At 56.5% G+C, this 22,992-nt stretch overlaps 1 protein-coding gene across 26 annotated transcripts in view; it reads left to right on the forward strand.

The window, feature by feature from the left end:
* The first annotated feature begins 2,948 nt into the window (after window positions 1–2,948).
* The window catches only part of LRP8 (LDL receptor related protein 8), a 78,266-nt gene continuing 58,222 nt past the window's right edge, over window positions 2,949–22,992 (forward strand). For 6 of the 26 annotated variants that reach the window (XM_082370312.1, XM_082370314.1, XM_082370292.1 and 3 more), the window contains exons 1-2: window positions 3,345–3,868; window positions 4,111–4,230. In XM_082370312.1, the coding sequence (XP_082226438.1) occupies window positions 3,682–3,868; window positions 4,111–4,230 (307 nt within the window). In that variant the 5' untranslated portion in view covers window positions 3,345–3,681. The other 20 variants (XM_082370289.1, XM_082370300.1, XM_082370309.1 and 17 more) reach the window with 12 other exon arrangements.

Raw genomic sequence — 22,992 nt, forward strand, 5'->3', positions numbered from 1 at the left:
AATAAGTATTAGCTATTATTATTACTTGGTATGGTTTTCCTTTTAACCTTTTCAAGGATTTAAACATCATTTATCTAATGCCTGTTATATGCCAAGCCTTGTATCTATCCTCTGAAAATAGGGATGAATAAGACATAGTCCTCCTAGGCATACAGAAACCATGGTAAAGGCAACAACAAACAAACGTTGATCAAACATGCCCTGTGCCAGGAACCCAGAAATGCAGGAGAGCTGGTTCCTGTCCTCAGGAAGGTCACAGGCTGACTAGGGAGAGAGAGAAGTGGCCCAAATTGGGTGGGGGCTGAGAGGAGCCTGGAGAACCTCCGATGAGGGGGTTTTCGAGAGACAAGGAGTTGCCCACTTTGGCAGCTGGATGTGTGTCAGACAGTATGAGCAAAGACCCCCTTGGAGGGGAGGTCAAGGAAGGCTCAGTCTTTATTCTTTGAGTGTCAGGAAGTTATCAGGGGTTTTTGACAGGGAATTATGTTTGAATAACAGTAACATAACTAATAGCTATTATGCACCTACAGTACAGTGCACGCTATGCATCTCCTCTAATGTAATCCTCACAACCTTGTGAGGTACTGTCACCATTCCCATTTTACAGATAAAGAAACTGAGAGACAGAGGTTAAGTGAGTTGTCCAAGATCATGTAGCTAGGAAGGGAAGGAACAGATTAAACTCAGGCAGTCTAACCCAGAGCCCATGCTCTTAATCTCTCTACCCTGCTGCCTCTGAACTTTAATCCACACAATCTTAAAACTAGAATAGACCTTTGAAATTCCCCATCTCTATTTTACAGATGAGAAACTGAAGCTCAGAGGTGGGAACTGACTTTCCTTGAGACCACAGAGTGAAGGAGGGGCTGAGATGAAGCAGTCAGTCTTGGCTGCAGGAGGGGCTCCAGAGTCCCAGGCATCCTGCTGTCACAGTGGTCATCGTTGTGCTTGGAACAAAATCCAAACCTCCTGCTGGGGCCTACAAAGCCCTCATGTGATCAGAACCTTGCTGACTCTGACCTCACCTGGTCACCCAACTTCTCATCACCAGGCTCCAGCCCACCTCAAGGCCTCTGTCCTGCTGGTCCCTTTGCCAGGAATGCCCTTCCAGCCAATCTTCCTATGGCTGGGCTCTGTCTTAGTCCACATGGGCTGCCATAACAAAATATCATAGATTAGGTGGCTTCAAAACAACAGAAATTTGTTGGGAGCCTGAGAAGTCCAAGATCAAGACACTGAAAGATCAAGATGCCAGCAGATTTGGTGTCTGGTGAGAGCCCACTTCCTTTTTCATAGATGGCTCTCTTCTCGATGTGTCCTCACATCGTAGAAGGGGCCAGAGATCTTTCTGGGGCCTCCTTTATAAGGGCACTAATCCCATTCATGTCCTAATTGACTCCCAAAGACCCCACTTTCAAATACCCTCACATTTGGGATTAGGTTTTAACATATGAATTCTGGGAGGACACAAACATTCAGTCTACAGCAGGCTCCTTCTTGCCATTCAGTGAAATGTCACCTCCTCAGAGAGGCCTTCCCTGGTCACCTCTTTAAAGTTACCTCCCATCACTCTCACATCACCCTACTTTATTTTTTCCATAGCAGTTATGATGATCTGAAATTATTATCATTTCTTGTTTGTTTTCTTGCTTTTGTGTCTGTCTCTCCCAACTAAGATGTAAGGTGCAGGAGAGCAAAGAGGGACGTCATCTATTTCTACACTGTATCCCTGGGTAATGCCTGGCACATAGGAGGTGCTCCATAAGTTTTTGTTGAAAGCATGCTTGCATTTCATTGTCTGTCCATGGATGGTCTGTCTCCCCACCAATCAAGCTGGTACCATGTCTGATTCACCTTGGCACTCCTAGGCCCAGGGTTGGCACAGAGCAGAGCTGGGATGTGCTTGTTGGATGACCGAATTGCTAAGGGGCTGCCCTCTGTGGGAAGAAACAAGGCTCAGTAACAGGACTGCTGATGAGACAGAGTGGCTTCCAGGCCTGAGACTAACAGCTCCTGAAGCCCCTTCTTCTGCCCCTCTGCCATGGAGGTGAGGCAGCAAGAGAGGAGGGGAGGGTGGACCTACACTGGGCCTAGCCACCTTCCAGTCTGTCTCTTTTAGTGGCCAGTGCCCTCAAAACTCATTGTCCAAAAAGGCTGGGCTGGTTGGGCCTTGCTTACCAGCAGGTAGCTAAAATCTAGTCACCTGTACCCTGGCATGGATAAGATGGGGCTGAGACCTTCCAGGGGAGAGGTCTTATTCATGCCAGAAGCAGACAGCAGCCCTGGGTGTGCGTCCCCTATTAGCAGGGATGAGGCGTCCCTTCTGTGGGGTCCCACAGTCTCTGCCTTTCTCCATCACAGCAAGGACTACCCTGTCGTCCCTGAAGTTCCCCCTGATGGTCTGCCCCTCTGCCTGGCCCAGCAGAACACTGAATGAGAATGAATGAATCAAGTTTGTGCGCCAGACCCAAGCCACCTGCCTCACATCCTTAGCCGTGGGAATTCTCACATGAGAATGCAACATAGGCACGTTAACCAGCTACACAGACGTGTAATATCCGGGTTGGAGTCTTGGAGAGGTGCAGAGGTCCATTCCTGCTCCCCCAGCTTCTCCCTGATCACACGAATCCTGGCACCCCAATCCCTGTCCACTACCATCCCTGCTCCGTGTGCACATGCCCAGGCCTGTGCACCCGGGAACATCACCTCCCCTCCCGCCCAGGTTCACTCCTAGGCCTCTCTCAGCCGCCTATCAGCATGTCACCTCCTCCAGGCAGCCTGTGCTACTTCCCTTGGGCCGTCTGCCACCTCTGGGGGTAGGGGCCTCGTCTGGCTCATCCCAGCGTCTGCAGCGCCCAGCACGCGGCGGGCCTTGAGCAGGGTCACCGAGCGCGGGCCTAGGGAGAAGTGGACCAAGGGCATGAGGCAGGAGGGAAAGGAGGCGTCAGCGGGAGGAGCGTGGGGCGGAGGCGGCAGCGGAAGGGGGCGCGCGCGCAGGCTGAGGCAGCCCAGGCCTGGGGCCGCGCGCCCAGCCTGAGCCCGCCCCGCCGCCGAGCGTCACGGAACCTGCTTGAAATGCAGCCGAGGAGCCGGGGCGGGCTGCAGCGGCGGCGGCGGCGGCGGGGGCAGCGGCAGCCCCGGCGCCGCGGCAAGGACTCGGAAGGCTGAGGCGCGGCGGCGGCACGGGGTGCGCGGGGCGCGGCGGCCGGAGCCCGGGGCCCGCCATGGGCCGCCCCGAACGGGGCGCGCTCCGGCCGCTGGCGCTGCTGCTGCTGCTGCTGCAGCTTCAGCATCTCGAGGCGGCGGCGGATCCACTGCGCGGCGGCCAAGGTGCGTGCGGCCGGTCCCCGGCCCGGCTTTGCGCCGCGGGAGCGGCCAACAAAGCACGGCCCGGAGGCCGGGGGGCGGGTTGCGCCGGGGCCCCCGAGCCCGGGCCTGGCAGGGAGGCGCCCGGGTGGGATATGCTCCTCGGGACCCAGCTCTCCCTTAATTTGCCCAAGACCCCCGACCCGCGGCTCCCTGTGTGGTGGGCTCTGCCCTCCGGCACCTGCTCTTGGGGGATGGGCGCCATGGGGGCCGGGCAGGCCGGGAACTTTGCTGGGGGTGATCACTGATGCTTTCGGGAGGGCTGTGTGATTCTCGCCGTTGGCGTTAATTTGACACACGCGCTCCGCGGCGGCGATGAGCGGAGCCCGGAGACTACCCCGCCTGACATTGCGTTTCCGGCGACCCCTGCGTGTGGCAGAGAAAGAGGGGCTGCGTGCGAGGCGGATGTGCCCGCAGCGCCCAGTGCGCGTGTCGCAGCGTGTTCAGGGGCTCCCTGTGGGCTGTGTCTGCGTGGATATCTCACTGAGGGCCGTGTGTGCGGGTGAGTGTTCTGAATGGGGGGCATACCCAAGTGGTGGGACACCGACTGTGTGTGCCTGCCACAGAGCAGCCCGTCATCCCAGGAACCCTTACCATCCTGCTCTCCTTCCTGATTGAGGCTGCCAGAGGCCTCCAGGTCGTTGGCTTCAGCATCGGGCCCTCTCCTTCACTCAGTAGACCCCTCCCCGCGGCCGGGATCGCTTGTTCCGGGGATCCGGCTCACGTCCCCTCTCCCCCGCACAGGGTCGGTCAAGGAGTGCGCAGAGGACCAGTTCCGGTGCCGGAACGAGCGCTGCATTCCCTCTGTGTGGAGATGCGACGAGGACGACGACTGCTCGGACAACAGCGACGAGGATGACTGCCGTGAGTGGCCGGCCGGGAAGGGAGGGAAAGGTGGGGGACGCCTTGCTCAGAGTCCACGTGGCTGCAGCCGCCACCGGCCCACCTGCCTGGACCTTTACTGCCGGAGCCTGCAGCCGGGAACCCTCCCGGGAGCCCCTTCCCTCCAGGCACTTAGGGACCCAGCGGGTTCTGGGCAGCCGGCAGGTCCTGATGGAGCCGGGGGCGAAGCCCGGCGCAGCAAGGCCCGGGAGGAGGGCACGCCACGCCCGGGTTGCTGGGCCGGAACTGTGGGGCGGCGACGCGACGGTCCCTGCAAGCGTCTAGCTTTCTGCGATCAGGCCCTCCGGGACTCTTGCCTAGGCCCCACGGAACGCGCGCGTGTCTCAAAGTTCCAGGCAACTCTGGGCCTAGACTCACTCCTTTTCCTGCTGGGTTTTTGAATGAATGGGCTCCCCGGGGCCCCTGATTGGCTGTGCGAGGACCACCCCATAGGTCCCTGTGGCCGGAGCAGGCCAATCGTGGAACGGCCGGGTGTGCAGTTTTCTGGCGCCCTTGGCGTTGGGGCCCTGCCCTGGCCCCGCCTTGGCCACACCCCCGCGCCTCCCCTGGGTAGTAGGTGCAGGCGGGGCACTGGCGCCCGCTGCTTTTCTGCCTAGTCATGGTGAAGACCTTTCTTGTGCCACCCTGGTTGGCTGACTGCTCTCTCCTGCCAGCCAGAGTGAGGCATGAGTCATGGGGCAGAGCAGGAAGGAGGGGGCCAGAAGGATGAGTTTGTTTCCTGGAAGGGGCGTGAGGATCCCAAGGCCCCGCGTGAACCCATGGTCACGTGCAGGTGGCCGGCCGCCTTTGCTGAGTGTGGTGTTTGTACACCCAGGCGCGACTGCTTTGGAAGCTGTTTCGTGAGGTGCATACGGTTTCTGATGTCTGTGGGACCTGAAGCGAGTTAGCAAGCAGTTGCCACAGTGGAAGGAGTATAGTTCCAGGAACAGATAAACAAGACTCTACCAAAACGCAGACGCGGGCAGTCATTCATTCATCGTTACTGAGCACCTGCTGTATGCCAGGCACTGGGACACTTTGGAGAACAGGCCCACCCCGCAGGCCAGGGAGTGCAGGTTCTGTGGGAGGAGGGCAACAGGTGGACAGGCCCACAGCACCACGCAGTGGTAAGAAGGGTAGAGGGACCACCTGGACAGGCATTGTCTGTTGAGTTATAGTGTTTTTTTTCGGGGTTTGCCAGTCAGCCTCCAGGTTCATTCTCATACCAACCCAGATTTGGCTGTGTGACATGGGCGCATCTTTCCCTCCTGTCTCAGTTTCCTCTTCTGACCACTTGGGCTAATGATTCCTGCCCTGGTTTTGAAGACCAGTTCTAGAAATGTAATTGAAAGTGATGCGACTAACATGTGCCAACTGTTAGCTGTGTGCCAACCACTGTGGTAAGTGCTTATCTTATATAAACTCCTGTAACCTTCAGAGCAGTCCTATTTTATACACCAAAACAAACCAAAAAACACAAAACAAAAAAACCCCAAGGCACTGAGAGATCAAGTTAGTTATTCCACAGCTGTTGAGCTGCTAAGTAAGAGCTTAAATTTAAGCACCTGACTCCAGAGTTCTTAGCCTAATTATGACCCTAACCATTTCCCAATGCTATTGAAATTCTGAAAATGCCTGAGCCAGGGTAAAATGTGATAGTGAGTCTCCTCGCCTGGAGTTGTTCTTCTGTGGTTCCCTTACAGTGGGAGTGCTGAGGATGAGACGGGGAAGTGGAAACTGTGCATTTCTGGGCTGGTTTTACCTTATCCCTGGCTCTGTATAACAACAGTTTTGTGGGGGGTGGCTGTGAAGAGCAGAAGTGTTTCTTGTCATCCCCCTTTGTAGATAAGGACTCTGGCTCAGAGAAGTTGAGTGATTTGCCTAAAGTCACACAGCTGAGAGTGACAGAACTTGGTCAGGGTGTCCACCTGCCTCCTAGCTCAGGGGCACTGTCTGCTCCGGTGGGAGTGTGGGGCAGAAGGACCCAGGAGGGTGATCCGGGTGCTTTTCATCTCCATCGAGGCTCTGGGCAAGATGGAGGAGTGAAGTAGCAGGTGGCTGGGTGACCCCAGATGGGACCAGGGCCAATCTGATGGCCACTCTGGGCTCCTGCTTTCATTCTGAGATGGATGGGGTGGACTCACAGGCAGAGAGTTAGTGAACAAAAGCAACCGACGTTGAGGGCTTTGCTGTTGGTGTCAAGTATCCGTCCCCAACACTGGATTTTTCTGGGCTTGTTTCCTCATCTGCCAAATGGGGGGTAGCTGTTGCTCCACCATCAGTTATACCCATAGAAAGTCTTCACATGGGGCTGCTGAAGAGAAGGGAATGGATGAGTGTTCACACCACCAAGGTCTTTAGAAAGGGACCCCTAGGGGCCAGAAAGAGAAATCTTGAAGAAAGGGGTGGGAGATTTGGGTGGCTGTATGAGGCGGCGTGGTGTTGGAAAATGGTCTTTTGTCACCCCTTCCTTCCCCATCTGGGGAGTTCCCTCCATTCCGGGCCACCTGCCCGAGCTGCATTTCTTGGAACCATCCTCCCTGCCTTATGGACCACTCCAACCATTCCACCCTGTGAGAGGGCCTGAATCACCCCATCTCTATACCTTTCGGCATGCAAAATGGGGATTGCCATTTGTAAGTGAAGTATCTGTGGGGCAAAATGAGTTCAAGCTCCCAAAGGGGCCAGAATGCAGACCATAAATTCTGAGAGCTGATGGAGGTTGGAGGGAGGGAGCTTGTATGTGGAAGAAGCCAAGGAAGGCTTTCTGGAGGAAGAGACAGCTAGGCAGGCCTTGAAAGATGGTAACTAATGCCATTCCCTCAGAGCTTACCATTTAAAAATAGGTGATGCAGTTTCCACATTATAGAGGAAGAACTGGGGTTCAGACAGGTGAAATGACTCCCCGCAAATTCACACAGCTCCTCAGGGTTAGAGCTGGAACTCAAACTAAGACCTTCTAAGTGCTGAAACTTACCCGCAGCGGATGGGACTTGGCCTTTTGGAGACACAGATAGAGCTGACGGGGATGGGGAAGGGAAAGGCTCATGGGGTTTCAGTTCCCAGCTCAAAGGGCCTTCAAAGTGGAGGAAGGGGCTGGAAGCCCAGGGGCGGCCCGGCCAGGGGAAGGGGTGGAGTTCCTGGCTGCACCTGGGTCACGTACGCCAGCTGGCGCCTTGGCCTCAGTTTCCTGTTGCTGCTTAGTGTCTGGGAGCAGAGACAGGGGTTCTGGTCTCCAGCCAGCCCTTTGCCCCCGGAGCAGTAACAGAAACAACAATGAACACTTACTGAGCACTTGCTGTGGACCAGGAGTTGTGCTGAGATTCTACACGTATCACCTCGTGCACCTCAAGTCTATAAAATGGGGTGACTCTTGGAAGTACCCGCATCTTCCTCATTTTACAAAGGCACAGAGGGGTTAAGGTGTATGATTTTTAAGTGAAACTGAAACTGCTGGGGTGTGAATGCAGGCACCCAACTAATTGAACTTGTGCTGCATCAAGCACTAGCTGACGACCTCAGGCAAGTCCTCCCAGGCCTCTGTTTCCCCATCTTGAGGGGACATCAACCCCCCCACTCCACTTCCAGCTCTGGGAAGAACTCTGCGCTTCTCCGTGTGGATGGACTGCTTAGACAGGTGGACCGGTCGTATGCTCAGTTTCCTCTACCTGTTCAGGCTTCTTTAGGCTGCCCTGTTCTCCCAGCCCCCATCACCCCTCCGTTCCAGTTTTAATAAAGAGTGGCCGCAGCAAGGTCTCCCATGGCCGAGAGTTCATTAGCTGGCAAGGCCAGGCTGCAGGAGTGCTGAGGCCTGCTGGGAAGCAGCCTTGTAAATAATTAAAGCTCGGCCACAGCTCCCAGCTGGGGCTGCAAGCCCGCATCTGGTCTTCAGTGTGCCTCCTGGCCTAGGCCATTCTCACACCCCTGACACGAGGCCCAGCTTCGTGTCCTTTTTTGGATGGAGTCATCTGACGGATCATGCTGCGCTCTCTGAACCTCGGTTTCCTCATCTGACCCACCAGCTCCACCATTCGGAGTCCTCCTGAAGCTCCCATGTACCCATAGGATAGGGTCAGCTTAGACTCCTCTGCATCTGGCCCTCTGTGACCAGCTTCCGCTGCCCACTGCCCTCCAGCCCCTTCCTGCTCTTCTTATGAACCTGTGACACCAAACTTCTGTCACATTCTGGCCCTCCTACTGCTTCTTACTGCTAGGACTTTGCACGTGCCATTTCATCTGTATGGAACACTTTCTGCGCCCTCACCTGGCTACCTTCTTTTTGTCATCTTAGAGTCATCAGTGCAGGTATCACCTCCTCCAGAAAGCCCTCCCTGCTACCCTCTTTCCCCAGGGCTGAGATACAGGAGTCGAAAGAGGGGACTTAGAGATGTGTGTTGGAATAACTCAATGTGGCCTTGAATCAGATACTCCTGGTTTTCTATCCCAACTGTGACTTCTGGCTGAATGGCCTTGGAGGTGATAATAGTCTCTCCCTCCCAGTGATGAGGATTAAGTGAGATAATATGCCTGGTAAGCAGTAGGTGTTCAATGAATGGCAGTGGGTCTGTCCATTCCTGGAGGAGGAGTTTCACTGAGGTCTCTAGATACCTGTCTGCCAGGACCCCCTGGTTCTCCTGCCCACATTTGCTTAGCCCGAGATCCAAAGTCTCCCGCAGCTGAGGCGTGCCTCAGCCAGAGGGTTCCCCAGCCACAGTGGAGGTGGTCCCAAGGCCATTCGGCCCTGAGATGGACCTGGGAGTGGAGAAAGGTACCTAGGGAGGGCCTGGGGGAAGAAATAAATCAAACAGGCCTGGTTGGTCTCAGTGAATGAGTGGCCAGGGCCCTGGGTGGGGCAGAGGAAGGCTTCCCTCAGGCCGTATGCTTGTCCCAAGGCTGGTTTCCAGACCTGTCTGTGCCTGGGATGGGGAGGAAGCCCTACAGCCCCCATGGCTCTGCCCCGCAGGGCCTAAGCTTCTCCCTTCACTAGGGCCAGGTCAGTGTCTCCGCGGCTGGCCCCAGCAGGCCTTGGGAGTGTTTGCTGAAGACTCTCCCATGTGGCTTCCCAGGGGCTCTCCTGGGACGGAGTTCCCCTCTGGGAACCCCCTGGGCTTTCTCAGGCCTGCTGGGGGTTCTGAGTGCAATAGGCCTCAGGGCTGGTTGGCTTAGTCCTCTCGGTTGTCTGCAGGCAGCTGACTTGACAGTTTTCCCTCCTTGGGGAAATAGCAACAGCAGGTGAAACCAGAGAGATGCCCCCAGGGAGAGGGTGAGGAGCGAGAGGACCCAAGAGGGCTGATGGAGCAGGAGGGTATAGGCTTATTTGTGCCACCCTTCAGGGCTGTTACCAAGTGGAAGTCTCCTGGCCCAGGGTCAGTGGTCAGACCCCCAGGCCAGTGCCATCCCCATGAAGCCAGTCCTGGGCCTAGGGGAGGGTATGGGGCCCTGCTCTGGGGGCTGGGCAGCCAGGCCTCGGGGCCCTGGATCTCAGCAGCACTGGTAACACCTGCTCTGCAAATGCCCGCATGCCCAGATCACCCAGTCTTTGAAGGCCTGGTGGAGATGCCACCTCCCCCAGGTGGCCTTCCCTGACCTCTTGTCCTCTTGCTCCCTAGCCCCTGAGCTCCCACAACATGTCCCTGTTCTCCCCTCGGTCTCAGATCTGTCTTCTCCACATTGTCTGCTCTGCTATCCTTGTGCTGAGCACGAGGGATTCCAAAATAAATAGCTCCCTTGAGGGAATTACTAATAACAGATACTGGCTACTTACCCCCATGCCTGGCACCATGTTGGACAATCTGAATTCATCAACGTTACTACTCACAACCCTATGAGGGCTGTTTTCTTATTATTCCCATTTTAAAGATGATTGAAACTGAGGCTCAAAGAGAAGTGACTTGGCCAATGTCATGATGTTTGAGTGCTAGAGCCAGGATTTGGCCCAGGCCTGTCCACTCTGGAGCCTGGACTCTTCCTTAGCATCTTCCTCTCTGAGCTTTGTCTACCTGGTTGGGGTCAGAGGGCCTGGGGCTCAGAGGTCATGGAAGAAGAGGGTGAGGGGCTGCAGTGTCCAGTGATGCCTCCCTGTGCTACAGGTTTCTGTCTAGGAGGGACCGTCTTTTTCGGAGACCACATGGAGCCCCAACATAAGGCCCCCCTTGTCCAGCACCCCCCATGAGTGTGACCCTCCACAGTTTCCAAGGGCCTTCCTTGGCCATTGCCTGTGGGGTGGTGAGTACTGTTTCCATTGTACAGATAGGAAAACTGAGGACCCAGTGATATGTCTCTGATGCAGATGACTTCAAGGAGTGTCGTTTCCAATATTACCATCCTTCCTCAGAAAAGGCCAAGAGCCCAAGTCATACAAAATGTGGACTTTGGTTCTCTGACCCCCATGTAATTCGCTGACTCTAGGTCTCATACATACGTAATTTTCTTCTGCTTGGATTGTCCTTCCCTGGCTTCTACCCATCCTTCAAAACCCAGCTCATTACCACGTCCATGAAGCCTTCCCTGTCTTCCTGGTGCGATCTAACCTCTCCTATGTCTGGATGCCCATGGCTTTGTGCACCCTTGTAATAGCTCATCGTAGGAGCTCGTGGTTGCTGGGAGTGTCTGTGGTGGGGGACCACAGGGCCTGGCCCAGAGCCGAGGCATTTGAGGGATGGTGTGTGCATGAATGAATGGACTGAGGAAATGTCACCCACTTTTGAGGGTGAGAAGCTGATATCGGTCAGATGTAGGGGACCCAGGGGCCTCTGAGAAGGCCCTGAGGGGTCCTTGAAGCTGGAGAAGGGAGCTGGGCTTCCTTTAGGGACCATAGTCAGGCCCCCTCTTGTGAGCTGGGTCACCTGAAGCCCCGAGGGCACCAGTGACATCCACAGTCACACAGGGCCTGGGCACGCAGGCCTCTCAGTGCTCACCCTGCAAACTTGGGAGCTTCCCAGCCCCAGGCTTCAGAAGGTGAAACCGAGGCCCTGGTGGCTGGACGTCAGCTCCAGGTGTCAGCGGGGACCCATTCTCAGAACAAGGGTGTCCTCCGTTCCTGGGTGGGACTGAGTCAGAACAGTACGCTCCCACCTGCTGCCACCCCGCCTGCCCTTTCCTTTCCCTGCTGGACCAGGGAGCAAGGTGTTCTCAGGCTGCAGGCGGGCACTGGCTCCTGCACACAGAAAGGGACCGCAGGTGCACACTGCCCCTGGCTGCGGCCTGCTGCCCACCCCCAGATCGCTGGGAACTTGTCTAAAATAAAATTGTTAACTATAGTAAGAGATCATGAGCATGCTCACTGCTGGGGGCTTTCTCATGCAAGACCTCCCTCAGCCGGTGCCTGGAAGCATCATCACTGCACTTCACAGGGAAAGAACCGAGGCTCTGAGAGGTGAAGTCACTTGCCCCAGGCAGGCCAGCGGGTCAGCGGCAGGACTGGGCCATGCCTGTCCGGCTGCATTGTGACACAGGTGAAAGGAAGAGTTACACGTTCACACATCCCAGTCACAGCTGCAGTGGGAGTGGCCTGGGGTGTGCTGCGACCGCCCTTCCTGTCTAGGTACCCCAGGCATCCGTCCTTGCCAGCCCCCGCCAGTGGGTGTACCGGCTCCCTCCTGAGCAGCTCTGGCCCCTGGGTGCCCCCAAGCATGAGCGCGGCCCCAGGTGGCAGTTTTGATCATCAGTCGTGCTCGCCATGGCTCCTCTTACAAGCCGGTGTATGTCACAGGCCCTAGGAATAGCCCCTTGGCTGGAGTGGCTCAGGAGCGGGCCCTGCCTGTGAGCTCCCCCATCCCCCTGCACCTGGTTTGACTTCCCTGACCCTGGTAGGGCCCAGACCAGGTGCCCACAAGCCGGCTGCTTTGGGGGCGAGGAACCCAGCTTATTATCAGGCCCCTTGGAACACCCTCTAGTGACTAGGAGAGTCACCCAGAGAGGCAGGGCCATGGGGCTCCTAGATCCACACAGTTCCCATGACCCCTCACGGCCTCCACGCACCTGCCCCTTGGATATGGCAGCCCAAAGCCTCTCTGAGGTCTGCCAGTCTGGAAGTACACAGGAATGGTCAATGTGACCACCGCCCTCCCTTGGTCACTGGCTTTGAGATGCCACAGGGGACTTTACCCCAGCCACTCTGGAGACTATTTCAGTTTCCGGCCCTCTCAGCCTATTCGAACCACAGTATGGCCTTTTCCACTTTGTGCCTCACAGCTGCTCTGGGAGGAAGGTGGTGCAGGAGTTCATTATCGCCCCCATTTTCCTGATGAGGAAAGTGAGGCTCAGCAAGGGCATGGGGCTCGCCTGGGGCCACACAGCCTGTTACTGGTAGTGCTGAAGCTGAAACACACTTCAATTGATTTCCTTTATTTTTCCAACGGAAGTAAGTTTTTCCGATTATATAAAGGTAATTTCATGCTTGTAATTTAAAGAAAAGAAAACACACAGACAATTCAGAAAAGGGAAAAGAGGAAGGTAGGAGTCCCCCTTGGTTATACCACCATGGGAGCTGCCTGTCCTCCCAGAGGTGTTCTTGCATTCTCTGCATGCGAGCTGGTGTGCATGAACATGTGTGTTTCTGGGGTTTTTTTTGTTTGTTTTTTGAGTGTTTTTGCAAAACGAGCATGTGTCATGCCAGTTGTTTTCTCCCCACATCATGCACATCTTTCAGTGTCAGTAACAGTAGATACGTATTATCGTTTTAAAGGGCTAGATAGTAGTCCACTGCATGAATCTTCCCTAATTTAATGACACAGTCTCCTATTGAGAGACATGTGTTTAGTTGGTCATATATATATATATATATATATTTTTTTTTTTTTTTTTTTCCTGTTCTACACAGTGCTGGGGTGAATATCAGTACTACACCTTTGTGCAGTTGTCTGGTTCTTCCCTTAAGAGAAAGTCCTAGGAAAAGCATGGCTGAGCATGTGCGTTTTCATCCTCACCTTGTCGCTCTCCCTCAAGGAGATGTTTTCCTATCTTACAACACCCCCTGGCTCCCCATGGCCCTTCCCAGCCAGGCTGGCGGCCCGCAGGACCTCCCTCTTCCTTGAGCACAGGGCCACCTCACCCTGGCCCCGTGGGGCAGACAAAGTAGCCAGATCCAGGCCTCACAAAACAAAGCAAAGAGAAGGGACAACTGTGTTCTGGCCCCAAGGACTCCCCACCCCCACCAAAGAAAACAGAAGGGAGTATAACTGGTCTTCATTTTTCTCAAGATATTTGTAGAATCTGTCTCCTCCACAGCTTTATAAAAGTTGTTCTGCCCCTGCCCCTAACTTGCTGTGTGACCCTGCGTGAGGGGCTCTCCCTCTCTGAACTTCATCTCCCCTTTACCCATTGGTCCTTGCTCCACCTGCACTGGAACCAGCACTCTGAGCAGATTTCTTCTCCCTGGAGCTGGGCTCAGGACCAGTCCTGGCCTGGGGGAGGGGGACCTGTGGCCCTCGAGCTCCTTAATGCCTGGTGAGGGTTGGTAGGAGTATACTTGGCTTTGCGGGTGGATTCCAGGCAGGCAGATGGAGGGTAGCTGGGCTTTTTAGGGTCCACTTCCAGAACTCAGCCCTAAGACCTGGGTTCCTTGGGCCACTTTCCCTTTTGTCTTCTTCCTGTGCCCGTGACTGCATTGGATGCAGTGGAGTGATGGAGAAAAATGGAGTCAGGCCACCAGCCCTGTGACCCACTAGCCAGGGTCCCTGGTATGGGTCTTATGTTCTGAGCTTTAGATCCCTGGTCTCTGAAATGGGGGTGATGAGCCCACCTCTCAGAGGTGTGCAGGCTGATGTAAAGTGTTCTGCCCAGACCTGGCCCTGAAGTGAGCATCCCCTTTCCCCTTCCCGAGCCCGTGATCCCCGCCAAGTAGAAGCGACCATCAACGGCTTTCCTTCTCCTCCTCCAAGGACATAACAAGAGGGCAGTTGCTGAAACAGCAGCAGGAGAGATGTAGGTCAGCTGGCCATTTGGGAGGACTCGGCTGCCTGGGAGAACAGCAGCTTCTCGGGCCGGGAGGGACCGTAGGAATCACCTCATCCGCTGCCATCTGCACCGGGGGCCCCAGGGTGGCTGCTTCCTGGGTGGCCTAGGGGAGCTGGTTAAGCAGAGAGAACCAAGGAGAGCTGGTTAACCATCCGGGCCTGGCATAGTTATCTAGGAGGGGGCCTTGGTTCACCAGTGGGTCCAGTTTAACATCAGAGAGTTGGCAGCTGATGAGAGGCAGGAAGGGCCCTTCGGCCCAGGTTAAGCTGCTGGTATGAATAGCTGGAGGCCAGGGGTGGGCTTTCCTGGTGGCGTGAATCCAGGGATATTCACGCCAGTGCTCCTCCCGCCCTCCCTCCCTCTCCACTTCCTGGACCCCGAGCTGCCATCTGCTGCCCCCATCACCCTCAGAGCCGCACTCAGCCATGTGCACCGGCACACGGGCGTGTGCATGGAGTGTGCGTGCGCAGAGAGTGGGTGTGCACCAGGAGGGAGGTGACTGTTCTGGACGCACAGAGGCTGCAGGGACAAGGTGACGCTTTTCCTCCCATGCTGGCCAAGGCCGCCCAGCCAAGGCAAAGCCAAAGTCCCCCACTGGGCTGTTTGTGGCAGGGAATTATTTGTAGCTGGAGAGGTGCCAGCAGTCTCTGTTCCCAGCCTGCCCCCTGCCATGGCAGCCTCTCCCCTCCAAGCCTCAGCCTATAGCCCGCTGTCTGCACCCACCCACGCCCCACCCAGAGGGCTGAGGTTGATATAAATGCCATGGCCCAGAGACCAGGCCCACCTCAGCTCCACCCTTGCTCCTACCTTACCTAAAGGCCATCAGCAGGTCTCTGCCCCTCTTGGGTCTCTGCTCATTGGGAGCAGGGCATCTCCAGGCCCCTCTCAGCCCCAATTCTCTGGGATTCTTTTGTTTTCCCCTGAGAACCATGGAGTTCGCAGGAGCTCCGCCATGGCCAGGACCCAGACGTGGCGGTCCAAGGAGCTGCCCCCGTTGCCTGAGGCCCAGAAGGCCCAGAGCAGGGAGCAAGGGCTGTGAAATCCAACCCATCACACAGGGGATGTGGCTAAACCGTATTTGCAAAGCCAGAACCAACTGTTTATTAGCAGCACCTATATCCACTCGGGGGTTTCCTCCTGTTTATTTTTTTGCTGAGTCTGACCAGGCCAATTCTTTAATACCTGTAGCCCCAGGCTTTAAATATGCTGCATATGTAATGCTCTCATGTCTCCCCTCTTTTCATCCCCCATCTGCACAACTGCCTGCTTCTTGGAGGTGCATGGACAAGGCAAACACATGGCCTCCCAGTGTCAGCTAGACTGGTTTCCACTGCAGTCCTTCCATGTCCTAGTTGGAGGCCTGGGACAAGTCGCTCGAATCTGAACCCCAGACTCCTGCTCTGTGCACGCGGGTAATGAGCAATTCCTGGTCTGGGTACAGTATCTGAAGCCTCATTGGGTCTCACAGAGCCAGTCGGTTCTTCCTACACCGGGAACTGGGCCATACCAGGACACAGAGGTCTGCCAGCCGTGTGGTTGGAGCCCCTGTTCTCTCTGCCACCCCTTCTCCCAGACCCCTCGCCCTCCCTCTCCCTGGCCTTTGGCCTCTCCCACACTTGCAAATTCTGCACTGAGTTCTCCCCCTGGAAGCAGAGGCCTGAGCCCTTGTCGCTGTTGATCCGTTACGAGCGAGTCCCCCCAGGCTCTCACCCTCACCACACCAGGAGCCAGGTAGCCTCACCTTGTCGCTGACTTGCTGAGGGACTTGGGCAAGTCTCTGCTCCTCCCTGGGCCTCAGTTTTCCCACCTGTGAGGATTGGATCAGAAGTTTGAGTCACTTTGGACAGCTTTTGAAATTCAGATTCCCTGACCCCTGTCTAGGTCTGACTCCAAACCTCTGCTTGTTGTGCGGCCAGGTGGGAGCCATAGACATGGGGGTGGGAAGCCCCCCAGGTCCCCTACGTCTGACTGCTTCTGCATTGCCTCATCCATGAGCGACTCCACTGTGACTCGGATAACAGCAGGGCCTCTAACCAGGCTGCCTGGGATCGAGTCCATCCTTCACCGCTTCGTAGCTGTGGGACCCTAGGCAAGTTACTTCACCTCTCTGAGCACTTGTCTCCTCTCTAAAATGGAGCCATCAACACCTAACCCTCTAGGTGGTTGGACGATTATATGAGTTTGTTTAGGAAAAGCACCAAGAATAGTGTCTGGACGTGATCAGTGCTCCATTCAAGATTTGCTCCACTTATTTTGACCTCTTTTTCTGAACCTCCATCTCCCATTTGTCCTTTAGGAATCCCCTCCCATGCCAGGCTGCTGCACTGCTGGGTGGGCTGGGAGGGGCCAGGGAGTGCCCCCAGAAGTCACCTTTGTCCCTGCTTCTTCCCCCGCGGCCACAGGCCATAACTTACTGTCCTAATTTAATTAGGAAGAGTCCTTCCAGGGACCTCATTAGGAAATGAGCCCAGAGCCTTGGGGACCTCCAGGAGGGGTGGGGTGCAGGAGGAGGTTGCATTGTGTCTGATCCTGCCCAGCCCTTGGCCCCGTGCCCCAAATGTGCCCAGGAAGATAAGGGAGCCCAGCCCCTCAGACCTGTGACATGGAGCGTGGGCAGCCCGGGCCTCCGTCCTCTGCCCCCTGCCCAGCTTTGGCCTCACGCCCCTGGATGGGGGTGGGGAAGATTGAGAGATGAGGTTTCTCTTGTTCTGCTCCACCTGCCCCTGGTGCCCGCTGCCTCTGGCCTGGCACAGAGCAAGCCTTGGTGAATGTGTGTTGAGTGAATGAATGAGTGAGCTGTGGCTCTTGGGGCTGGAGCAGCATCTTTTTTTTTTTTTTAATTAATTAATTAATTTATTTATTTTTATTTTTGTCTGTGTTGGGTCTTCGTTTCTGTGCGAGGGCTTTCTCTAGTTGCGGCAAGCGGGGGCCACTTTCCATCACGGTGCGCGGGCCTCTCGCTGTCGCGGCCTCTCTTGTTGCGGAGCACAGGCTCCAGATGCGCAGGCTCAGTAGTTGTGGCTCACGGGCCTAGTTGCTCCGCGGCATGTGGGATCCTCCCAGACCAGGGCTCGAACCCGTGTCCCCTGCATTGGCAGGCAGACTCTCAACCACTGTGCCACCAGGGAAGCCCTGGAGCAGCATCTTCATTTGGCCAAAGCAGGCTCCCCCCCCACCACCCCAATGCAGGAATCCCCTCAGCAGCCCCAGGGGCTGGAGTTGGGGAAGGGGGGATTGTCTGCTTGAATACCTTCAGGGACAGGGAGCTCACTAAGCAACCTGATAGCTTTTTCTGTCCCTGGATAGCCCTTCCTGTTACAAAAATCTGTCTTCCTTTCAATCTCAAATCTGTCTCCTGTGACGCTCCTGCCCTACCCAGGTCCCAGCTCTGTTTCTGGGACCTCTGCTCACAAACACGGCCCCCTACCTTCACTCCAAGCCTGCTCAGTGTCCCTTCCTGGCCTGTGATAGCTGACATGCTGTGTGGCCTCGGGTAAGGCCTATCTCCTCTCTGGCCACTGCTTCTTGGGGCCTGGTGGGCTGCACACTCTGGGCTCTACAAATACTGGCTGCTTTCTGTAACCGTGACCTACCTCCCAAGGAAGTGGGGGGCTGAAGACAGATGTGCCATGGCCAGCAGTAAAGGTGACACCTCTGCAGACAGCTTGTCTCTGGGTCAGCAAGGTGGCAGTGCCCAGACCCTGCGATGACCTGTGGCCGGGCACACGGGCACTGGGGGCTGTGCATGGACCTCTTCTGCCCTGAGGCCAGTCCACAGCATGGACACTGCCCTGGCCTTGGTTAGGAACCTGGGAGTCATCACAGCCCCCGTCTCCCTTACCTTTAACGGCCACCAAGGCCTGATCCTCCCCTCCTACTTGCTGGTCCAGGCCCTTTCCCCATCCCACTTCAGCCTCCCCGGACCACGGCAGCAGCACCAACCTCGTCTCTGTTCCCTCCCTCCCGTCCATTCTCCGCTCTGCCGCCGAGGGCTCAAACACGCGGAGCTTTGTCCTGCCCTTGCTCAGCGTCCTACAGGGACGTCCCCCACTCACAGGATAGTCTGCTTGCTAACATTCAGGGACCTTCAACGCCCAAACACATACCTGGCATCTCTCCTGCTGCAGACCTCACCATCCACTTGTCCCCCCAAACCCCATGGCTCTGTGCTCCAGCCACACCCCACATGTGTTTGGTGTCACAGGGGCATCATCACACTCTCACACGTGGGTCCCTCTGCCTGGAAGGCCCTTCCTCTGCTTGTCCAGCCCCACTTTGCTTCAAGAGTCTCCCTTTCCAGGCAGCCTTCACACCCCAGCTGAGTCAGGGCCTCCTCTGGGCTCCCCCGTCCCTGTGTTTCCTCCCATCTCCATCCTTGCCACTCTGCATCACGATGGTCCGATTAAGAGCCTGTGGTTCACACCAGACCACGGGCCTCAGGAGGATGGGGCAGGGGGACCTGGCTAGGGCCTGTGGAGAAGCAGGGAAGGGAAGAGAGCGGCTTTGGCTTTTCACATGCCCAGCGCCCCTCCCACCCCAGGCTGTGTTTCTGCCCCTCGTGCTGCACCCTCCTGCGCCACGTGCCCGCTCGCACGTGGTGTTTCTGTGAGCCTCCGAGAAGTGCCTGGTGTGGACTGGAGCCTTCGAGTCTGAGCTCCAGCATCCACTGCAGGCCTACTCTGTGCCAGTGCCCTGCTGGGACCTGGGGAGGATCTGCAGATAGAAAAGCAGGCCTTGGCCACCCAACTCAATATGTGACCTTGGGCGGTTGGCTTCTCTGAACCTCAAGCTTCCTTAGCAGTGAAAGGGGTGGAGGACCCATGTCTCCTTCCCTTTTTCCTTGGGCACATCTGTGCTGCAGTTGGGGGCAGACGTGGCTTCACAGGACCCTGAGACGGCAGCTAGACCAGAACTTCCTCCCTGCTGGGGCCTGTGGGGCCTTGGGCCAAGCTTCGCCGGGATGAAGGGGGAAAGGGGTTATGCTCTCTGTTCGGTGCAAAGACCCACCCCCGTGTTTGCCCGCACTTTGGCATTACCAAGCGCCTGCTCCCATGCAGGGTGCCCGGCTTGGAACCGCCCCCGTTTTAAAATGAAAAGTCTCATGTCCAATGGGACTCTTGGCCCGCCGGCCTGCACCCTGCCCACCCCCGTCGCTGCTCCCCCGGCTCTGCAACAGGTCTTCCCCCGTTACCTGTGGGTTCTGCTGCCAGTTGGACAGGGCTCACTCTAAAAAAAGGAAAAAGCTGATTTCTTCCCCATGTTTTGGGAGAATTCAAGGAGACATAGACCCCCTTGGAAGGTCTGGAGGAGCCAGGGCTGAGCGTCCCGGTTGGGGTGCTGGTGTGGACGTGGCCAGGAGGCCTGGCCTTTGTTCTGACCCTGCCTCTGACACAGCTAGCTGTGTGACGGCTCCCTCTGGGCCTCGGTTTCCCCAGCTCTGCCCTGCTCACCTCACATCAATACAGTGAGGATCATTACCTCGACAGCCCTGCCTTTGCGTTCCTGCTGCCCTTTATATTCTTCAAGGCATTTTTCTGTCTGTTCATGTCCCGTTCTGGCCTCGCTACTCCCAGGAGGAGGGCAGCACTAGGATCTTTATTCCCACATCAGACAGGAAGAAGCTGGGGACACAGGCCGTTTGCCTTGTACAAGGTTCTGTGGTTTACAGAGCCCTTTCCGTGTATTGCCTCTGGGCTCCTGGTATCCCTTGGGTGGCGGGCTCAGCAGGATTTGCTGTACCAGTTGTACAGATGGGGACACTGAGCCCACAGTCGCACAGGATTTCGACTCCTTAATGGTTTGGGAGAACGTAAAGGAGGAAGACTTTTGGGTGGGTGGCCGTGCTGTGGCCGTGGTGTGTGGTGATTACCGGTAAGTGGGGGTCACTGGCTGGCTGGTCCTCTTCCCCTCCCCACTCCCAACTTTGTCAATGGCTTCATCAGTAGGAGACAGATGCAAGGGAAAGGAAGACACAGAGAGGAGTGGGGAGAGAGAGGACGTGGGGTGCAGGGGAGAGCACTGGGGAGGTAGGGGGGAGGGGTGGGGTCCAAGCAGCATCGCTACTTCCTCTTGTGGTTCTCACAGTCTGTCTGCACCGATTCCTGACAGATGGAGGGAAGGGGAGAGCTGGTGCCAAGAGGCTGTCACCGCAGGCGGGCAGAGCTGGGGGAGGGTGCTTTGTGGCTAGTGTTTGTACGGGGAGGGGGCAGCAGCTGGTGGTCTGGCTGCTGGGCCTCCTTGGAGCCTGCTCCCCGGGAACTGTGGTTGGCAGAGTTGTAGATGCTGGGGGGGCAGGAAAGTGGGCAAGGGGTGAGCCTGCCACCTGCCTGGGACTGGCCGTGCCCTCGCCCCTGTCCAGGCAGACAGCCACCTGTCTCTCCTCTGCTCCCTGCTGCCAGCAGGGCCCTCCCTCCAAGGACACCTCCTAACCCCCCGACTGGGTTTCGGGGTGGGTGGGGGCTCTGGAGGCTGATGCTGAGCTGTGGTCAAGGTGGACCAGGGCAAGGAGAGCATAGGCACCAGGAGGCCGTCGGGATCACAGGGCCACGAGGGGCTCAGAGCAGGTGGGGCCTGACCTCATGTCTGCAGGGCCAGAGCGCATTCACTGAGCTGCCCCGGTTGTTCCCCAAGCCCCCTTCATGCCAAAGGGCCTCTTGCTTTTTCTCCAGCCTCTGACACGTGTACAGGGGTGGGCAGCCCTGGCCCGGGGTCAGTTTGGCAACTTCAGTAGCTCTTGCTTTTTTAGATCGTGGGTTTCTCCAGGCAGGGTTGTGTCTCATGCTTTCTTTCCCAACTCCCGTTGGCCAACACAGTACCCAGCACAGTGGAGGGGCCCAGTGAATGCTTGTTGAATGAATGGATGGATCTCTTGCTTGCACACCTCCTGGGACGGAGACCTCACTTCTTTATAAGGCAGTTCTTTTTATTTCCAAAAACAGAGTTCTTTCTGATTCTGTCCTGAGAGGCCCTGTGGGTCCCAGGCCTGTCACAGGGGCTGTACAGAGCCCCCTGGCTAATCCTGCTGCCTTGGAGCCGCCCTGTAGAGACCAGAGAACCCCCGAGCCCACCCGGCTCCTCAGGGGCACCTGACAGGGCTGGTCTCCACTAACCTCCGGGGGGGGGGGGTCAGTAATCATAGCCATCGTTTACTGAGCTGCCACTCAGTGCCAGGTGGTACCTCACTCAACCCTCAGGTCAGCCCGATAAGTGGACAGACTGTCCACTCCCTCCTCCCTACGCTGTTCCCAGACACATCCTTGACACCAAGACTCCAACTGGGTGTCCCTCAGGTGAGCCCTGGGGACCTGGGGCCCAGAGCCCCTCCTGTTCCCCTGGTTGTGCTCCAGGGGGAGCCCCAGGACCTTAACATGGCCTGTCCTGTTCGGTGATCTAAGGTGTGCAGGGTGATGGCTGGGGGCCCGAGGTGTTGGGATGGGTAGGTGGGAGCTTGGCCTCCTTCCTGCTGCTCCTTAAAGTTGGTTCTGGTCAGAGGTGTCCTCCACATTAATATTAATAATGGCAATCATTAATGATAAATTATGGTGTTCCCGCCCCATGCCAGGGCTGCGCTGGGTGCCCTGGGGGAAAGCCGAGGGGAGTAGAAGGGGGGACCAATCCTGAGAGCAGTGGGTGTACCTTCCACTGCATTTTTCTCTTCCCCAGAGCCTGACACAGGCTGGGCCCTCGGGGGGCAACTTAATAAAGTCTTAGTGGTTGAAAAACAGATACCTCTCTGATGGGACACCTACTGCCCAAGGACCTGCTTCTCCCCTTCCTCCATCATTCACAGATTGATTCCACTAACATTACTGCCAGGCCCCGTGCCCACCCCAGCATGGCCCCCACTGCCTGACCTCACCCCTTGCCTTGGCTGCTCTTGAGATCCTTCCAGGGGCTCTCAGTGAGCGTCATGGGTGACTGTGGTCCCCTCACCCCCCTGACTGTGTGACCTTGGGCAAATTAGCTCCCCTCTGAGTGCCTTGGTTTCCTCATCTGTACAATGGGGCTATGGTAGTTTCTTCCTCGAAGGACTATGAGGAGGATTAAATGAGATGGATGATGAGCACAGCGCACGGTAATCACTCAATAATGTTTGTTCTTATGCTCATGATGGGGTGGGGGGAGGAAATGAAGATCTCGGAGCACCTTTGCTCTCCACGCATGACCTCAGGAATCCTCTGACAACTCTGTGAGGGGGGATTTGTCTTGTTCCTTTGCTGACGGGGATGGTGAGTCACAGAGAGGTAGGGTGACTCACCCAAGGCCTCTCAGCATGTGAGTGGCAGATCCGAACCCTGGTCTCTCAGGCTCCGAGGCCCATGCATTTGTCACTGAGCCAGGTAGGGACGAAGGGCTTAGCCTGAAAACTCCTTTGGAATTGGTGTTGCAAAGGCTCCCGGCTTCCTGTGCTGATCTGCAAACCTCCATCCCCAGATCCCAAATCCCTCCTAATCCTGGGAAAGAGGCAGCCCCGGGTCACATCCATCAGCGGCTCTGAGTGCTCTCCCTGCGCCTGTCATCTCCCGCGTGAGCTGGGAAGTGGCAGGCGAGGGCCTGGACTTCGAGGATGGGGGATTTCCCCACTGGGTTGAAATCTGTCACAACATTCATGTTAATTAAGCCTCGTTAATTCAGCCTTCTGCTTATGCAGAGCTCCTGACAGCAAATTACTCATAAGTGAGGCGGTAAATTTATTGCTGCGTTTTCCCAAACACTCAGCAGCAAAGAACATGCCCCCGGGAAAGGCAGAGGAAAGGCCTGGAGGGCAAGTGCTGCATGGTTCCTGCC

This window comes from Balaenoptera borealis (genome assembly GCF_965194805.1).
Source record: "Balaenoptera borealis genome assembly, chromosome: 1".
Classification (NCBI taxonomy): Eukaryota; Metazoa; Chordata; class Mammalia; order Artiodactyla; family Balaenopteridae; genus Balaenoptera; species Balaenoptera borealis.